This window comes from Aquarana catesbeiana, linkage group LG02, assembly GCF_042186555.1.
Source record: "Aquarana catesbeiana isolate 2022-GZ linkage group LG02, ASM4218655v1, whole genome shotgun sequence".
Classification (NCBI taxonomy): domain Eukaryota; kingdom Metazoa; phylum Chordata; class Amphibia; order Anura; family Ranidae; genus Aquarana; species Aquarana catesbeiana.
The window spans coordinates 767,347,749-767,361,583 of NC_133325.1; the positions used below are offsets into that span (position 1 = coordinate 767,347,749).

Genomic DNA, 13,835 nt, shown 5'->3' on the forward strand with positions numbered 1-13,835 from the left:
CTTCTCTGGGGATAACTCAAAATTTGGGATTTCCTCTCACTTTTGCTCTTCGTGACAATGTTTACCAGGACAAAAAGAGAGAGAAAATCTCCCTAATGAGGATACAATCAGCTATAAAAACCTGACAGGTGTCCCTCTCCACTTTATCCAAAATTAACAGAAATACAACAACTTTAGCTTTGCTCTATGAAAGGCAAACAATGTGAGAACCATGCTTACTTGGTGAGCATCTAAGTGACCATGAAGACAGTTCCACCTTGATATAAGCTAGGTTCCATTAAATTTATTTGTGATACATATAGGCAAATAGGCTGTTCACTCTGCACTTTGCAAGGGATTTTTCCCAGAGCTTAATATATGAGGTGAAGCTCTACTGACATCATCCAATCATGTCCAAAACAAATTTTTTTTTTCCTTGCACAAAAAGGGTATTCTTTGAAAAGTGAAAATTTGCTGCATTTACTAAGCTTCGGAGAATATTCCCTTGCACAGTGAAACTTCCCTTGCAAAGTGAACAGCCTGTTTGCCTTTAGTAAATTAACCCCATAGTGTCAGAAGCTTTTGAAGCTACATTTGTAATCAGTTTAGATTCTGAGATTCAGAGATTAGATATGTACTATACTGAAACATCAGTTTATATGTTTCCAAACTGCACAAAAGAGATCAGGGTAAGATTATTATTTTGTGTGTTTTTTTGCAGCAAAAGCATCGGTTTCTATACAATTCACGAGCGTCACCAGTGATACAATTGTAATCAGACTAATTAAAGAAGGGGCATCGGCAGACGCTCAGTACAGTGTAACCTTGTCCACTGAGGGCGTCACTAAGCAAGTAATTAATACGAATGCATCCAGTGTCACCTTCTCAGACCTTCTTCCATCAGTACAGTATGCCATCTATACCCAACAAAATTCCTGTCCACAGAAAGCAAAATTCAACACCACCATCTGGACAAGTAAGTAAATGTGTTTATGGACGAACTAAGCTTGTTTTCCAAGACAGTTTTTAAAAGCTGAGAACGAATCTATTGCATGCATATACAGCATAAAAGTAACTGCTTGAGGCTAAGTGTAGGATACATACGTGGGTCCAAGTGGTTTTATCAATTTCCGTCATGAATTCATTATGTACACGCATTCATCCTGACCCCATTTCCCACCAAAAGACACATGCATTGTGTGACATGGATTTAAACCAGCTACAGGAGCTTTTTTACCATTTTAAAATTTTACCATCATATATGCCAAAACACCCATATAGAACAGTAAATCATTCTGAACAACCAGCTGAAAAAACAACCATGGCCTAATTTCTAATTGTTAAATTAAAAGAGGAGGGGGTCATAGAAGGCAAATGTACATAAACCACAACTTTACCCATCTAGCCAGTCTACACTACTACATGGGCACTTTTTGGGAATAGCACATAACACTGCTCCATGAGATTTAGCCCAAATGGATACCGTCAATGTCAACCACACCATGAGGAATCACAGTAACATCAGATGGGGACCCCAACTTCTGATGTAAAAATTAGTCACTTTCCTTTCAAGACCAATTTCCCACCAATTTACCCTATCAATTTATTCCACCCAGTCATACAAACTAATGGACATGTGGATGAGAAAGCTACTCTATCCAGCTCCCAAGACCGCCTTACAGCTTCTCCCACTCAATCATTTGACCAAACAATCGGTATCTTCCTTCCCAGTAGGGATGAGCCGAACACCCCCCGGTTCGGTTCGCACCAGAACCCGCGAACGGACCGAAAGTTCGCACGAACGTTAGAACCCCATTGACGTCTATGGGACTCGAACGTTCGAAATCAAAAGTGCTCATTTTAAAGGCTAATTTGCATGGTATTGTCCTAAAAAGGGTTTGGGGACCCGGGTCCTACCCCAGGGGACATGTATCAATGCAAAAAAAACTTTTAAAAACGGCCGTTTTTTCGGGAGCAGTGATTTTAATGATGCTTAAAGTAAAAAAAAAAAAGTGAAATATTCCTTTAAATATCGTACCTGGGGGGTGTCTATAGTATGCCTGTAAAGTGACGCGTGTTTCCCATGTTTAGAACAGTCCCTGCACCAAATGTCATTTTTAAAGGAAAAAATCTCATTTAAAACTGCTTGCGGGTTTAATGTCATGTCGGGTCATGGCAATATGGATGAAAATCAGTGAGACAAACGGCATGGGTACCCCCCAGTCCATTACCAGTCCCTTTGGGTCTTGTATGGATATTAAGGGGAACCCCGCACCCAAATTAAAATAAGGAAAGGTGTGGGGCCACCAGGCCCTATATACTCTGAACAGCAGTATACAGGCGGTGCAAACAAGACAGGGACTGTAGGTTTGTTGTTAAGTAGAATCTGTTTGTAATTTTGAACATTTTTAACGTGTTTAGCTCCAGCCAAAAAATCTTTTCTAAGCTTTTTGGAAAACATAGGGAAGGGTTATCACCCCTGTGACATTTGTTTTGCTGTCTTTCCTCCTCTTCAGAAGATTTCACCTCACTTTTTTGTCCCAATGAAAAATGTTTTTTGAAAATTTGGGTTTTTTTGTGGAACAAGGATTGGAAAGCATCAGTGGAAAGGAGAACTTGTTTTCCCATATTAACTCTTACAGGAGAGAATTTCCCTTCCTAGGGGTAGATTTCATCTCACTTCCTGTTGTCTCCTTCCGTTTGCAAGTAGGAGTCGTTTGTAAGTTAGATGTTTGAAAGTAGGGTCCTGCCCTATATACTCAGCAGAAATTTGGGCCTTAGGTGTTGCTGTGGCCACAACACTGTAAGCCCTCACAGGGCCCTGCTGTGAAATATTAGATCAAGAATTGTAATTACATGCCCCTGTTGAACAGCAGCTGAAAAATTAGGCCTTAGGCACTGGTGCTGGTGCCACAACACTGCAACCCCTCACAGACACTCTAGTTGGAACGCAGGAACGAGCCCTGCTGCAAATTATTGCTTCAAAAATTGTAATTACACGCCCCTGTTAGACAGGGGCAGAAAAATTGGGCCTTAGGCACTGGTGCTGGTGCCACAACACTGCAACCCCTCACAGACACTCTAGTTGGAACGCAGGAACGAGCCCTGCTGCAAATGATTGCTTCAAAAATTGTAATTACACGCCCCTGTTAGACAGGGGCAGAAAAATTGGGCCTTAGGCACTGGTGCTGGTGCCACAACACTGCAACCCCTCACAGACACTCTAGTTGGAACGCAGGAACGAGCCCTACTGCAAAGTATTGCATCAAAAATTGTAATTACACGCCCCTGTTAGACAGGGGCAGAAAAATTGGGCCTTAGGCACTGGTGCTGGTGCCACAACACTGCAACCCCTCACAGACACTCTAGTTGGAACGCAGGAACGAGCCCTGCTGCAAAGTATTGCATCAAAAATTGTAATTACACGCCCCTGTTAGACAGGGGCAGAAAAATTGGGCCCTAGGCACTGGTGCTGGTGCCACAACACTGCAACCCCTCACAGACACTCTAGTTGGAATGCAGGAACGAGCCCTGCTGCAAAGTATTACATCAAAAATTGTAATTACACGCCCCTGTTAAACAGGGGCTGAAAAATTGTGCCTTAGGCACTGGTGGTGGCGCCCAGAACCAAAAATGTTCTTACAAGCTATCAGCGTGATGATTGAGGAGGAAGAGGATAATTACTCAGGGATAGTCACTCAGCATCAGCATAGGCAGTCTTTGAAGGGATCTGAGATTTCAAAAAAAATTATTCGGTTACATCAGCATCAGGTGCTTGGTAGCTGGTTGTGATCCAAGACTCATTCATTTTTATGAAGGTCAGCCGATCGACCGAGTCGGTGGACAGACGCACCCTGTGATCGGTTACCACGCCTCCAGCAGCACTGAATGTGCGTTCCGAAAGAACGCTGGATGCAGGACAGGCCAGTAGCTCAATTGCATACTGTGCAAGCTCTGGCCAGTGATCCATCCTCAAGACCCAGTAACCCAGAGGATTTTCGGTGGGAAAGGTGTCCAAGTCTGATCTTGCCCCTAGGTATTCCTGCACCATGTAAAACAGACGCTGGCGATGGTTGCTGGAACCGATCATACCTTGGGGCTGCGGACCAAAAAATTGTCTGAACGCATCGGTCAGACGGCCACCTTCTCCACCGCTCCTTCTTTGACTGACCGAAGCCTCAGCAACACGTTGTCCAGAAACAGGAGTTTGTAACCTCCCAGTCTCTGGGAACGCGTTGCACAGACCTTTCTGCAAGGCCTCCCGAAGATGTTTCATCCTCTGCTCCCTCTGCGATGGCAAGATAAGGTCCGCAACCTTACCCTTGTAACGTGGATCAAGGAGGGTTGCCAGCCAGTATTGGTCCTTCTCCTTGATACCACGAATACGAGGATCCTTACGCAGGCTTTGCAGGATCAGGGAGGCCATGCAGCGTAGGTTTGCTGAGGCATTCGGTCCGGAGTCCTCTGGGTCACTAAGAACGACATGGTCCGCAGCCACCTCCTCCCAGCCACGTACAAGTCCATGTGTTTCTTGGGACTGATCCCTTAAAGACTGCTGCTGATGCTGAGTGCCAGGCTCCACCTCCATACTGACACAATCTTCCTCCTCCTCCTCTTCCTCCTCGTCCTCTTCCTGTGTGATCGGCGGGCACGCAGGAACACTGTCTGGATAAAGGGGGCCTTGAGAGCTAAGGAAGTCCTCCTCTTCCTGCCTCTGTTCTGCCTCAAGTGCCCTGTCCATTATTCCACGCAGCGTGTGCTCCAACAGGTGGACAAGGGGGACAGTGTCACTGATGCATGCACTGTCACTGCTCACCATCCTCGTGGCCTCCTCGAATGGTGACAGGACAGTGCATGCATCCCTGATCATGGCCCACTGGCGTGGGGAAAAAAAACCAAGCTCCCCTGACCCTGTCCTGGTGCCATAGTCGCACAGGTACTCATTGATGGCCCTCTGCTGCGTGTGCAGCCGCTGCAGCATGGCCAACGTTGAGTTCCACCTGGTGGGCATGTCACAGATTAGGCGGTTCTTGGGCAGGTTAAACTCCTTTTGGAGGTCCGTCAGCCGAGCACTGGCATTATATGACCGGCGGAAATGCACACAGACTTTCCTGGCCTGCCTCAGGACATCCTGTAAGCCCGGGTACCTGCCCAAGAACCGCTGCACCACCAAGTTAAGGACGTGAGCCAAACAGGGCACATGGGTCATTTGTCCCTGTCGGAGGGCAGAGAGGAGGTTGGTGCCATTGTCGCAAACCACCATTCCTGCCTTAAGTTGGCGTGGCGTCAACCACCTCTGAACCTGCCCCTGCAGAGCTGACAGAACCTCTGCCCCAGTGTGGCTCCTGTCCCCCAAGCACACCAGCTCAAGCACCGCATGGCATCTTTTGGCCTGCGTACTTGCGTAGCCCCTTGAACGCCTACGGAGCACCGCTGGTTCCGAGGAAGAGGCCATGGAGGAAGAAGAAGAGGAGGGGGTGGAGGAGAGAGGTGTGTCACAATCAGCATTTTGGAGGCGTGGTGGCGGAACAACCTCCAACACTACTGCACCTTGTCCTGCATCCTTCCCAGCTGCCAGCAGAGTCACCCAATGCGCCGTGAAACTTAGGTAACGTCCCTGTCCATGCCTGCTGGACCATGAGTCAGCGGTAATATGCACCTTACCGCTGACCGCCCTGTCCAGCGAGGCATGGACATTGCCTTCCACATGCCGGTAGAGAGCCGGAATCGCCTTCCGTGAGAAAAAGTGGCGTTTGGGTACCTGCCACTGAGGAACCGCACATTCCACAAACTCACGGAAGGGGGCAGAGTCTACCAACTGAAAAGGCAGCAGTTGAAGTGCTAGCAATTTTGCCAAGCTAGCATTCAACCGCTGGGCATGTGGATGGCTGGGAGCAAACTTCTTTCGGCGGTGCAGCAGCTGGGGCAGGGAAATTTGCCTGGTACAATCTGACGTCGGTGTACCAAAAGCAGATTGCCCACAAGTACTTGGCTGTGACACACCTAATTCTACACCTTCATTCCTCTCACTGTAGGTCTCAGAGAGGACTGAAGGTCTAGTGGGGTTGGAAATCTCAGCTGATGAGGAGCAAGGAGAGATCCTCTTTGTTCTTTGGTGTGGGTCTTTTAGATACGCTTGCCAACGAACTGCATGGCAGGTCAACATATGTCTGGTCAAGCATGTGGTACCCAAGCGGGAGATATTTTGGCCACGCGAGATACGCTTGAGACATATGTTGCAAATAGCAGCGGTGCGATCTGATGCACTCGTCTCAAAAAAGGCCCACACCAAAGAACTTTTTGAATAACGCGCAGAGACTGCAGCGCCCTGCACATGTGGAGCTTTGGGGTGTGATGCAGTCAATGTGCTGCCCTTAGGCTGGCCCCTGGAGGGCATCCTGCCTCGTTGGTGATGTGCTGCCGCCTCCTCCTCCTCCTCCTCCTCCTCCTCCTCCTCCTCCTCCTCCTCCTCTCTCCTATCAGGCACCCACGTTGAGTCAGTGACCTCATCATCCCCTCCCTCCTCATCACTGGAGCAAACCTGGCAGTATGCTGCAGCAGGGGGAGCATGACTGCCAGATTGCTGTCCTTCTTGGGCACCCCCTCTGTCCGCGCTCATGTTACTGCCTTCATCGAGCTCAGTATCGTCATCAGAGCCTTCCAAACGCTGGGCATCCTCCTGGAGCATGTACCCAACACTGTGGTCAAACAGTTCGAGGGAATCCTCATGAGGACATGGTGGAGCTAGGGAAGGAGTCACTGATGACATTGAGCTGAGGGAAGAGGCCGCTGCTTTGCCAGACAAAGCACCCTGGGCATGGGTGAGAGAGGATGAGGAGGATGAGGACGGCTTGGTCATCCACTCGACCAAGTCTTCCGCATGTTGCGGCTCAACATGGCCAGCTGCCGAAAAAAAGGCCAAGCGTGTCCCATGGCCACGTGCTGATGAGGATGCACCGTCTCCACGACCAGCACTAGACACAGAGCCTGCTTGCCCTCTCTTATTGGCTTGTGACTGTCTGCCTCTCCTTCTTGGCCTTCCAGACATACTAATGGCCTGTAGCTGCACTAAGCTGGGATAGAACACCTGTAATTTTCTTCAAGTAGCTTTATATACTGTAACCAGACAAGCCTGCCTGTCAGTAGGAAGATAACAGGAACGGATCTAGCTGAACACTGTGAGCAGGACGCACTGTACTAAATGTAAATAGTCTAGCTGCCTGACCGTGGTACTAATAGGATCAAATAGAACACCTGTAATTTTCTTCAGGTAGCTTTATATACTGTAACCAGACAAGCCTGCCTGTCAGTAGGAAGATAACAGGAACGGATCTAGCTGTACACTGTGAGCAGGACGCACTGTACTAAATGTAAATAGTCTAGCTGCCTGACCGTGGTACTAATAGGATCAAATAGAACACCTGTAATTTTCTTCAGGTAGCTTTATATACTGTAACCAGACAAGCCTGCCTGTCAGTAGGAAGATAACAGGAACGGATCTAGCTGAACACTGTGAGCAGGACACACTGTACTAAATGTAAATAGTCTAGCTGCCTGACCGTGGTACTAATAGGATCAAATAGAACACCTGTAATTTTCTTCAGGTAGCTTTATATACTGTAACCAGACAAGCCTGCCGGTCAGTAGGAATTTAACAGGAACGGATCTAGCTGAACACTGTGAGCAGGACGCACTGCACTAAATGTAAATAGCAGGAACGGATCTAGCTGAACACTGTGAGCAGGACGCACTGCACTAAATGTAAATAGTCTAGAAGATAACAGGAACGGATCTAGCTGAACACTGTGAGCAGGACGCACTGCATTAAATGTAAATAGTCTAGATAGAAGATAACAGGAACGGATCTAGCTAAACTGAATACAGTGTATATATATATATGCAACACCTGGGATGCATATATATACACAATACACTGTAAGTGCAGCTAACTGACTGACTGTTCTGCCTAATCTATCTAACTCAAATCAAATGACACTGTCTCTCTCTCTCTCTATCTCTCAGCACACCGGAACACACACTACACAGGGCCGCCGTGCAGGCGGCCTTATATAGTGTGGGGTGTGTACTAAATGCCCTGAGCCGTAATTGGCCAAAGCCACCCTGGCTTTGGCCAATTACAGCTCTCTCTACTGACAGCGCTGTGATTGGCCAAGCATGCGGGTCATAGTGCATGCTTGGCCAATCATCAGCCAGCAATGCACTGCGATGCCGCAGTGAATTATGGGCCGTGACGCGCCACACGAATTTAGCGCGAACGGCCCATAACGTTCGCAATTCGGCGAACGATCGAACAGCCGATGTTCGAGTCGAACATGGGTTCGACTCGAACACGAAGCTCATCCCTACTTCCCAGACTTCTTTCTTGGCATTGTAGGCAGGAACCAGATAACACATCTAGACATCTGTTTTTTCGCTGGTAATTTTTTAATTGAACAATTCAGATTAAACAAGTTTTAAGAAAGTTGGGCTGCTAATGGAAAGAGAAATGTGATGGGTAGTTCTGGGTTGTGTACTTTACTTAGCATCCTTATCCTTCTTTAATTCCCTTTCAGCACTTTCGTGACTCAGTATTTGTTGAGCACCTAATCCGCTTGAACAGGGCTCAATATATTCACTGTTTTGTTTAGAAAGTACGTACGGAAATATCATTAATCAAATCAGCAAAGCTACAGTACAGGCTATGCATGTGCACTTCCTTCATTTTATGAAGTTTAATCCTCCAGCTAGGAGCACAAAGAGTTTTAGTTAAAACAAAAAAGCCATGTTCTAAGAACATATCAATGCTGTTATATTGTATTAAGGGCATTTAGGACGTCTTGTCCCTTTGGCCTTTTTTAAACTACCTTTCAAAAGCATGGCACAAATTTAATGCCCCCTTGCAACCATGAAACTGGATATTATTTTCATGACCTGTGCAGATGATGCTTTCTTATGCAATCAGGAAAATTATTAGCAAAGTAAGCACAAGTATGCAGTTCCAATCATAGAGTTCAAGGAGCCTTAAGAGCAAAGGGTCCACTGCTTTTGGGGCAGCTGGAACTCAGGCAGGCAATCTCTTGCCACCCAAGGCCTCCTACCCTAAGCCCCATAATGCATTTCTTTAGTAACTGTGTAGAACTCATGGTCAATGGCAGTCACAAGACCAACCTTATGTAGCGTCAGTGATAACAGACGAAATGTAGTCTGTGCTTCTATCAAATCACTCAATAAATAAATAAATCAAATATACAGAAAATGGATAATAATATATGTAAAAAAAAGAAATTTACACTCTTGACCCTTCGCTCAATCTCAAGCTGCTGTATGACTACCCACCAAGGTAAATAAAAATCATAAACATATGTATAAATAATAAAAATAATAATAATAGTAATATAATAATATATGCAAATAACATATACATATTCGTTTTTTGCATGTATCAATATTATTATTATTTAAATTTTGTATTGATATACTGTATTTTTTACAAAACCAACCTTGTTATATCCGTCTAAAGAAGGAAAAGAGAGGTCAGAGAGAAATGGTCACCTGTTTTTAGGAACATGGACAGACATTGCATAAAAGACAGACTCAAAATAACTAAATATGTTTTTGTTCTTGTCGTCTGTGTTTCTATTAAAGAGATTTGTCATAATTTTCTGTCCTGATGGGAAATTAGGATAAATCTCCCAAAAAAGGAACAGGGACTGCAATCAAAATCTGATAAAGAAATCAGTCCAAAATTAAATAAAAAGCTTTCATTGGGTTGTGGGCTTTAGAATACAATTTTGAACAATTTAGTAATGCTACTTGCGTATAAGTAAAGTACAGCTTCCTGACAGTTTACATAGATCTAATTTGCAGAAGGTGCCATAGGCACTTAATGATTGTTTCCTCAATACACATTGAGTCACATCAGTGAGGACAATGGCAAAATTATGACGCCTACAGCTAGGAGTCGCAGTCAGACTGCTGTCATGTCACAGTAGCTGACCTTTCATGATATATCCTGATTGATGACAATCGCTCACTTTACCACTTGTACCTGCGGTAGCTCCCCTGGCTCTCCTCACACACTCTATTTACATTTCCCACTGACAATTCATGAACTCCCTCACTTCTAACGATCCCACGCACCTCAGGACGGAAACTTCGGCTGGGGTGTGAGACACAGTGTCAATTTTTGCTACAATGTTTGAAAATAAAATGTTATTATTGATACATGGCTGGGAGAAGAAAGTTCCGGGGAACTGGATTAGCATCTGTAAAAGAAAAAGCCCAAACTAAAAGTAGATTTAAATCCTATTTGGGTGGCATCCATAGTTTGCTAAAGCACTTTGTATCATAAAACAATTTTCATGATTTTCTCTCGATAAAATAGTTTAACATTTGCCCATCCTTTTTTCTTTATCCTTTTCTCAGTGATGCTGATCCGCTTTAGCCTCATTCAGCTACCTGTCTACATGAGTTTGCTCCAGCATCTACTGCACATCTGTGCACTGGACCTGTGTTTGATAGTGACAATGGTCAACGATGGGGACCATTGATGGATAGTGTTGGTGATCATTGATGGTCATTGATGGTGAGCATTGATGGTCAATGATTGTGACCATTTGTGGTCATTGATGGTGACCATTGATCGTGATTGATGGTGACCATTGATTGTCAATGATGGTGACCATTGATGGTCAATGATGGTGCCATTGGTGGTCAAGGATGGTAACCATTGATGGTCAATGATGGTGACAAATGATGGTCAATGATGGTGACCATTTGTGGTCATTGATGGTGACCATTGATCGTGATTGATGGTGACCATTGATGGTCAATGATGGTGATCGTTTGTGGTCAATGATGGTGACCATTGATGGTCAATAATGGTGCCATTGGTGGTCAATGATGGTGCCATTGGTGGTTAATGATAGTGACCATTGATGGTCAGTGATGGTGACCATTGATCGTCATTGATGGTAACCATTGATGGTCAATGATGGTGACCATTTGTGGTCATTGATGGTGTCATTGGTGGTCAAGGATGGTGACCATTGATGGTCATAAAGGCCATTGATGGTCAATAATAGTGGCCATTGGTGGTCAATGATGATGGCCATTGGTGGTCAATGATAGTGACCATTGATAGTCAATGCTGGTGGCTATTGTTGGTCAATGACTATGCAGTCAGTGACAATGGTTAACGATGGTGACCATTGATGATCAATGATGGTGGCCACTGGTGGTCAATGATGGTGACCATTGGTGGCCAATTATGGTGACCATTGATGCTCGATGATAGTGCCTTTGATAGCCAATAATGGTGCCATTGATGGTATTTGAGGCCATTGATGGTCAATGTTTGTGATCATTGATGGTCACAGTAGCCGCTGATAGTCAATGATGGTGGCTATTGGTGATCAATGATGGTGACCATTGATAGTCAGCTGGTGGCTATCGGTGGTCATTGATAGTGACCATTGATGGTCAATGACTAAGCAGGTACAATGTGTGTCGGCATGACCACTTCATGTCCACCAAGGTAAACATGTGACAGGGTGACAATGCAAGAGCACATTTGGGAGGCAGCTTTCACCCTATGATGGGAAATGCTGAACAAGAATCTTTATAGAGGGATCACCAGATATTCTTTGATCGAAGGCTGAAGATTTGAAATACATTAACATGTTAAAGCTTATGTGAGAAAAAAAAAGAAAAAAAGGAGTTGTTGAAAAGCCTCAACATACTGTATTTAGTTAAAAATTAAACGCAAGTAAGGTAATGATCATAGATTTAAAACCCTATAAACCATAGACAACTGCCATTTTTTGCGTTATCTATAAAATACAGTTTTCATCTTTTTTTTTTTTTTTAATCCTTTGTTGCATCTGAGTGCTGCAGATCTCCTGCAGCCTCTTTGCAGCTACTGTCTGTCTACATGCACTTCAGTGATGACTGCTTGTCATTTTTTTATGATGGTGACAACAGTAGACCATGCCTGTGCAATGTCGGTAACCGCGGCTGATTGTACAGGGTGACAGGGTGACAACGCAGGATAAAATTGACACACAGGAATTGCCACCCTAGAACAGGAAGTGCCTGAACAAGGACCTTTGTAGCGGGATCGCCAGATTTTTAGTGATTGGGTTCACATATTCTTCATGGCTTGGTTTTAATTTGCTGCAATTGCTAATATTAGGCTTGGTTCTAATTTGATCTGTTTTCAAATCTCTCCCACAGCTGCAAGAGTTTATGCTTCACAAATAAGAGTGACTGGTCAGGACTACAAGGATGCTTACAACGATTCAAACAATAGCGCATTCAAAGAATTTGAGAAAAGTTTTATAGATGAGGTGAGAAGAGTCTGTCACTACTTTCTGGTTTGGGGGAAGTTCATTTGAGGCATTGGTGCTGATGTACTGATAATTTTACCCTCTGGTTAAATCCATGACCCACCATTAACCTACCGCTTTTCTGTTGCCTGAAACCCTTGGTGCCCATGAGATTCTGGACCTTTGGTTTGAATTCTGACCTTTTCCTAGCACTCAATAGCTGATACGTGGGGTCTATTTATAACAGAATTCACAAAGCTACTTGTCACATGAATGTTATTGGGCTGTCTTCTTCCCAAGTTGAACGTTCTTCATACAAAATAGACCGAATCAGGAAAATAGCACATCATGGCCGCTAGATGGAGCTGAGGCAATAAATACCTAATTACTGTGATCGTCAGCTCCATCTAGTGGCCATGGTTCAATATTTTCATTCTGTTTTGTATGAAAAAAGTCAAGTAACATTTGATTTGCCCACAACGAATTTATACAGAACGAATGTGCATGCAGCTTCACAGGGCAAATAGCTCTATGATTTTTTTTTTCTTTTTATGAATACACCCCTTGGTATTGGTTATATACTGTATATCTGTATTACTTCTACTGACTGCCATGCCAAAAGTTTTTGTGTCTGAGTTGTAATAAAAGTTGCATTTTTCCCACCGACCCCCAATGTAAGGAGCATTCTTCCTACTGATCATTAACATAAGGAGCATTCCTCATATTAACCACCAATGTAAGGAGCATTCCTCCAAATGACCACCCTTGTAAGGAACATTCTTCCCACTGACCACCAATGTAAGGTCCATTCTTCCCACTGACCCCAATGTAAGGAACATTTTTTAGACTGACCATCAATGTAATGGTCATTCTTTCTACTGACCAACAATATAATGGACATTTTCCCTACTGGCCACCAGTGTAAGAGACATTCTCCCCAATGGCCACCACTGTAAGGAGCATTCTTCCCACTGGCCATCAATATAAGGAGCATTCTTCCCACTGACCGCCAATGTAAAGAGCATTCTTCCCACTGACCACCAATGTAAGGAAAACATTTTTGACTGATCGTCAATGTAAGGGACATTCTTTCTATTGATCACCAATTTAATGGGCATTTTCCCTACTGATCACCAATTTAATGGGCCCACTGACCACCAGTGTAAGGAGCATTCTTTCCACTGACCATCAATGTAAGGGTATTCTTCCCACTGATCACCAATGTAAGGAGCATTTTTTCTACTGATCACCAATGTAAGGAACATTCTTCCCACTGACCAACATTGTGAGAAGCATTCTTCTCAATGATCACCAATGGAAGGAACATTCTTCCCACTGACCACCACAATGTAAGGGACATTCTTCCCACTGATCACCAATGTAAGGAGCATTCTTCCCACCGACCACCAATGTAAGGATCATTCTTCCCACCGACCACCAATGTAAGGATCATTCTTCCCACCGACCACCAATGTAAGGAGCATTCTTCTCATTGATCATCATGCTGGTGTACCATGAGCTGTGGATATA

The 13,835-nt window shown here is 44.6% G+C and overlaps 1 protein-coding gene across 1 annotated transcript in view; it reads left to right on the forward strand.

The window, feature by feature from the left end:
* The window catches only part of LOC141127724 (uncharacterized), a 45,972-nt gene that overhangs the window by 12,515 nt on the left and 19,622 nt on the right, over positions 1-13,835 (forward strand). Inside the window, exons 2-3 of the mRNA XM_073614472.1 lie at positions 701-955; positions 12,214-12,326. Of these exons, the coding sequence (XP_073470573.1) occupies positions 701-955; positions 12,214-12,326 (368 nt within the window). The remainder of the gene's footprint in view (positions 1-700; positions 956-12,213; positions 12,327-13,835) is intronic.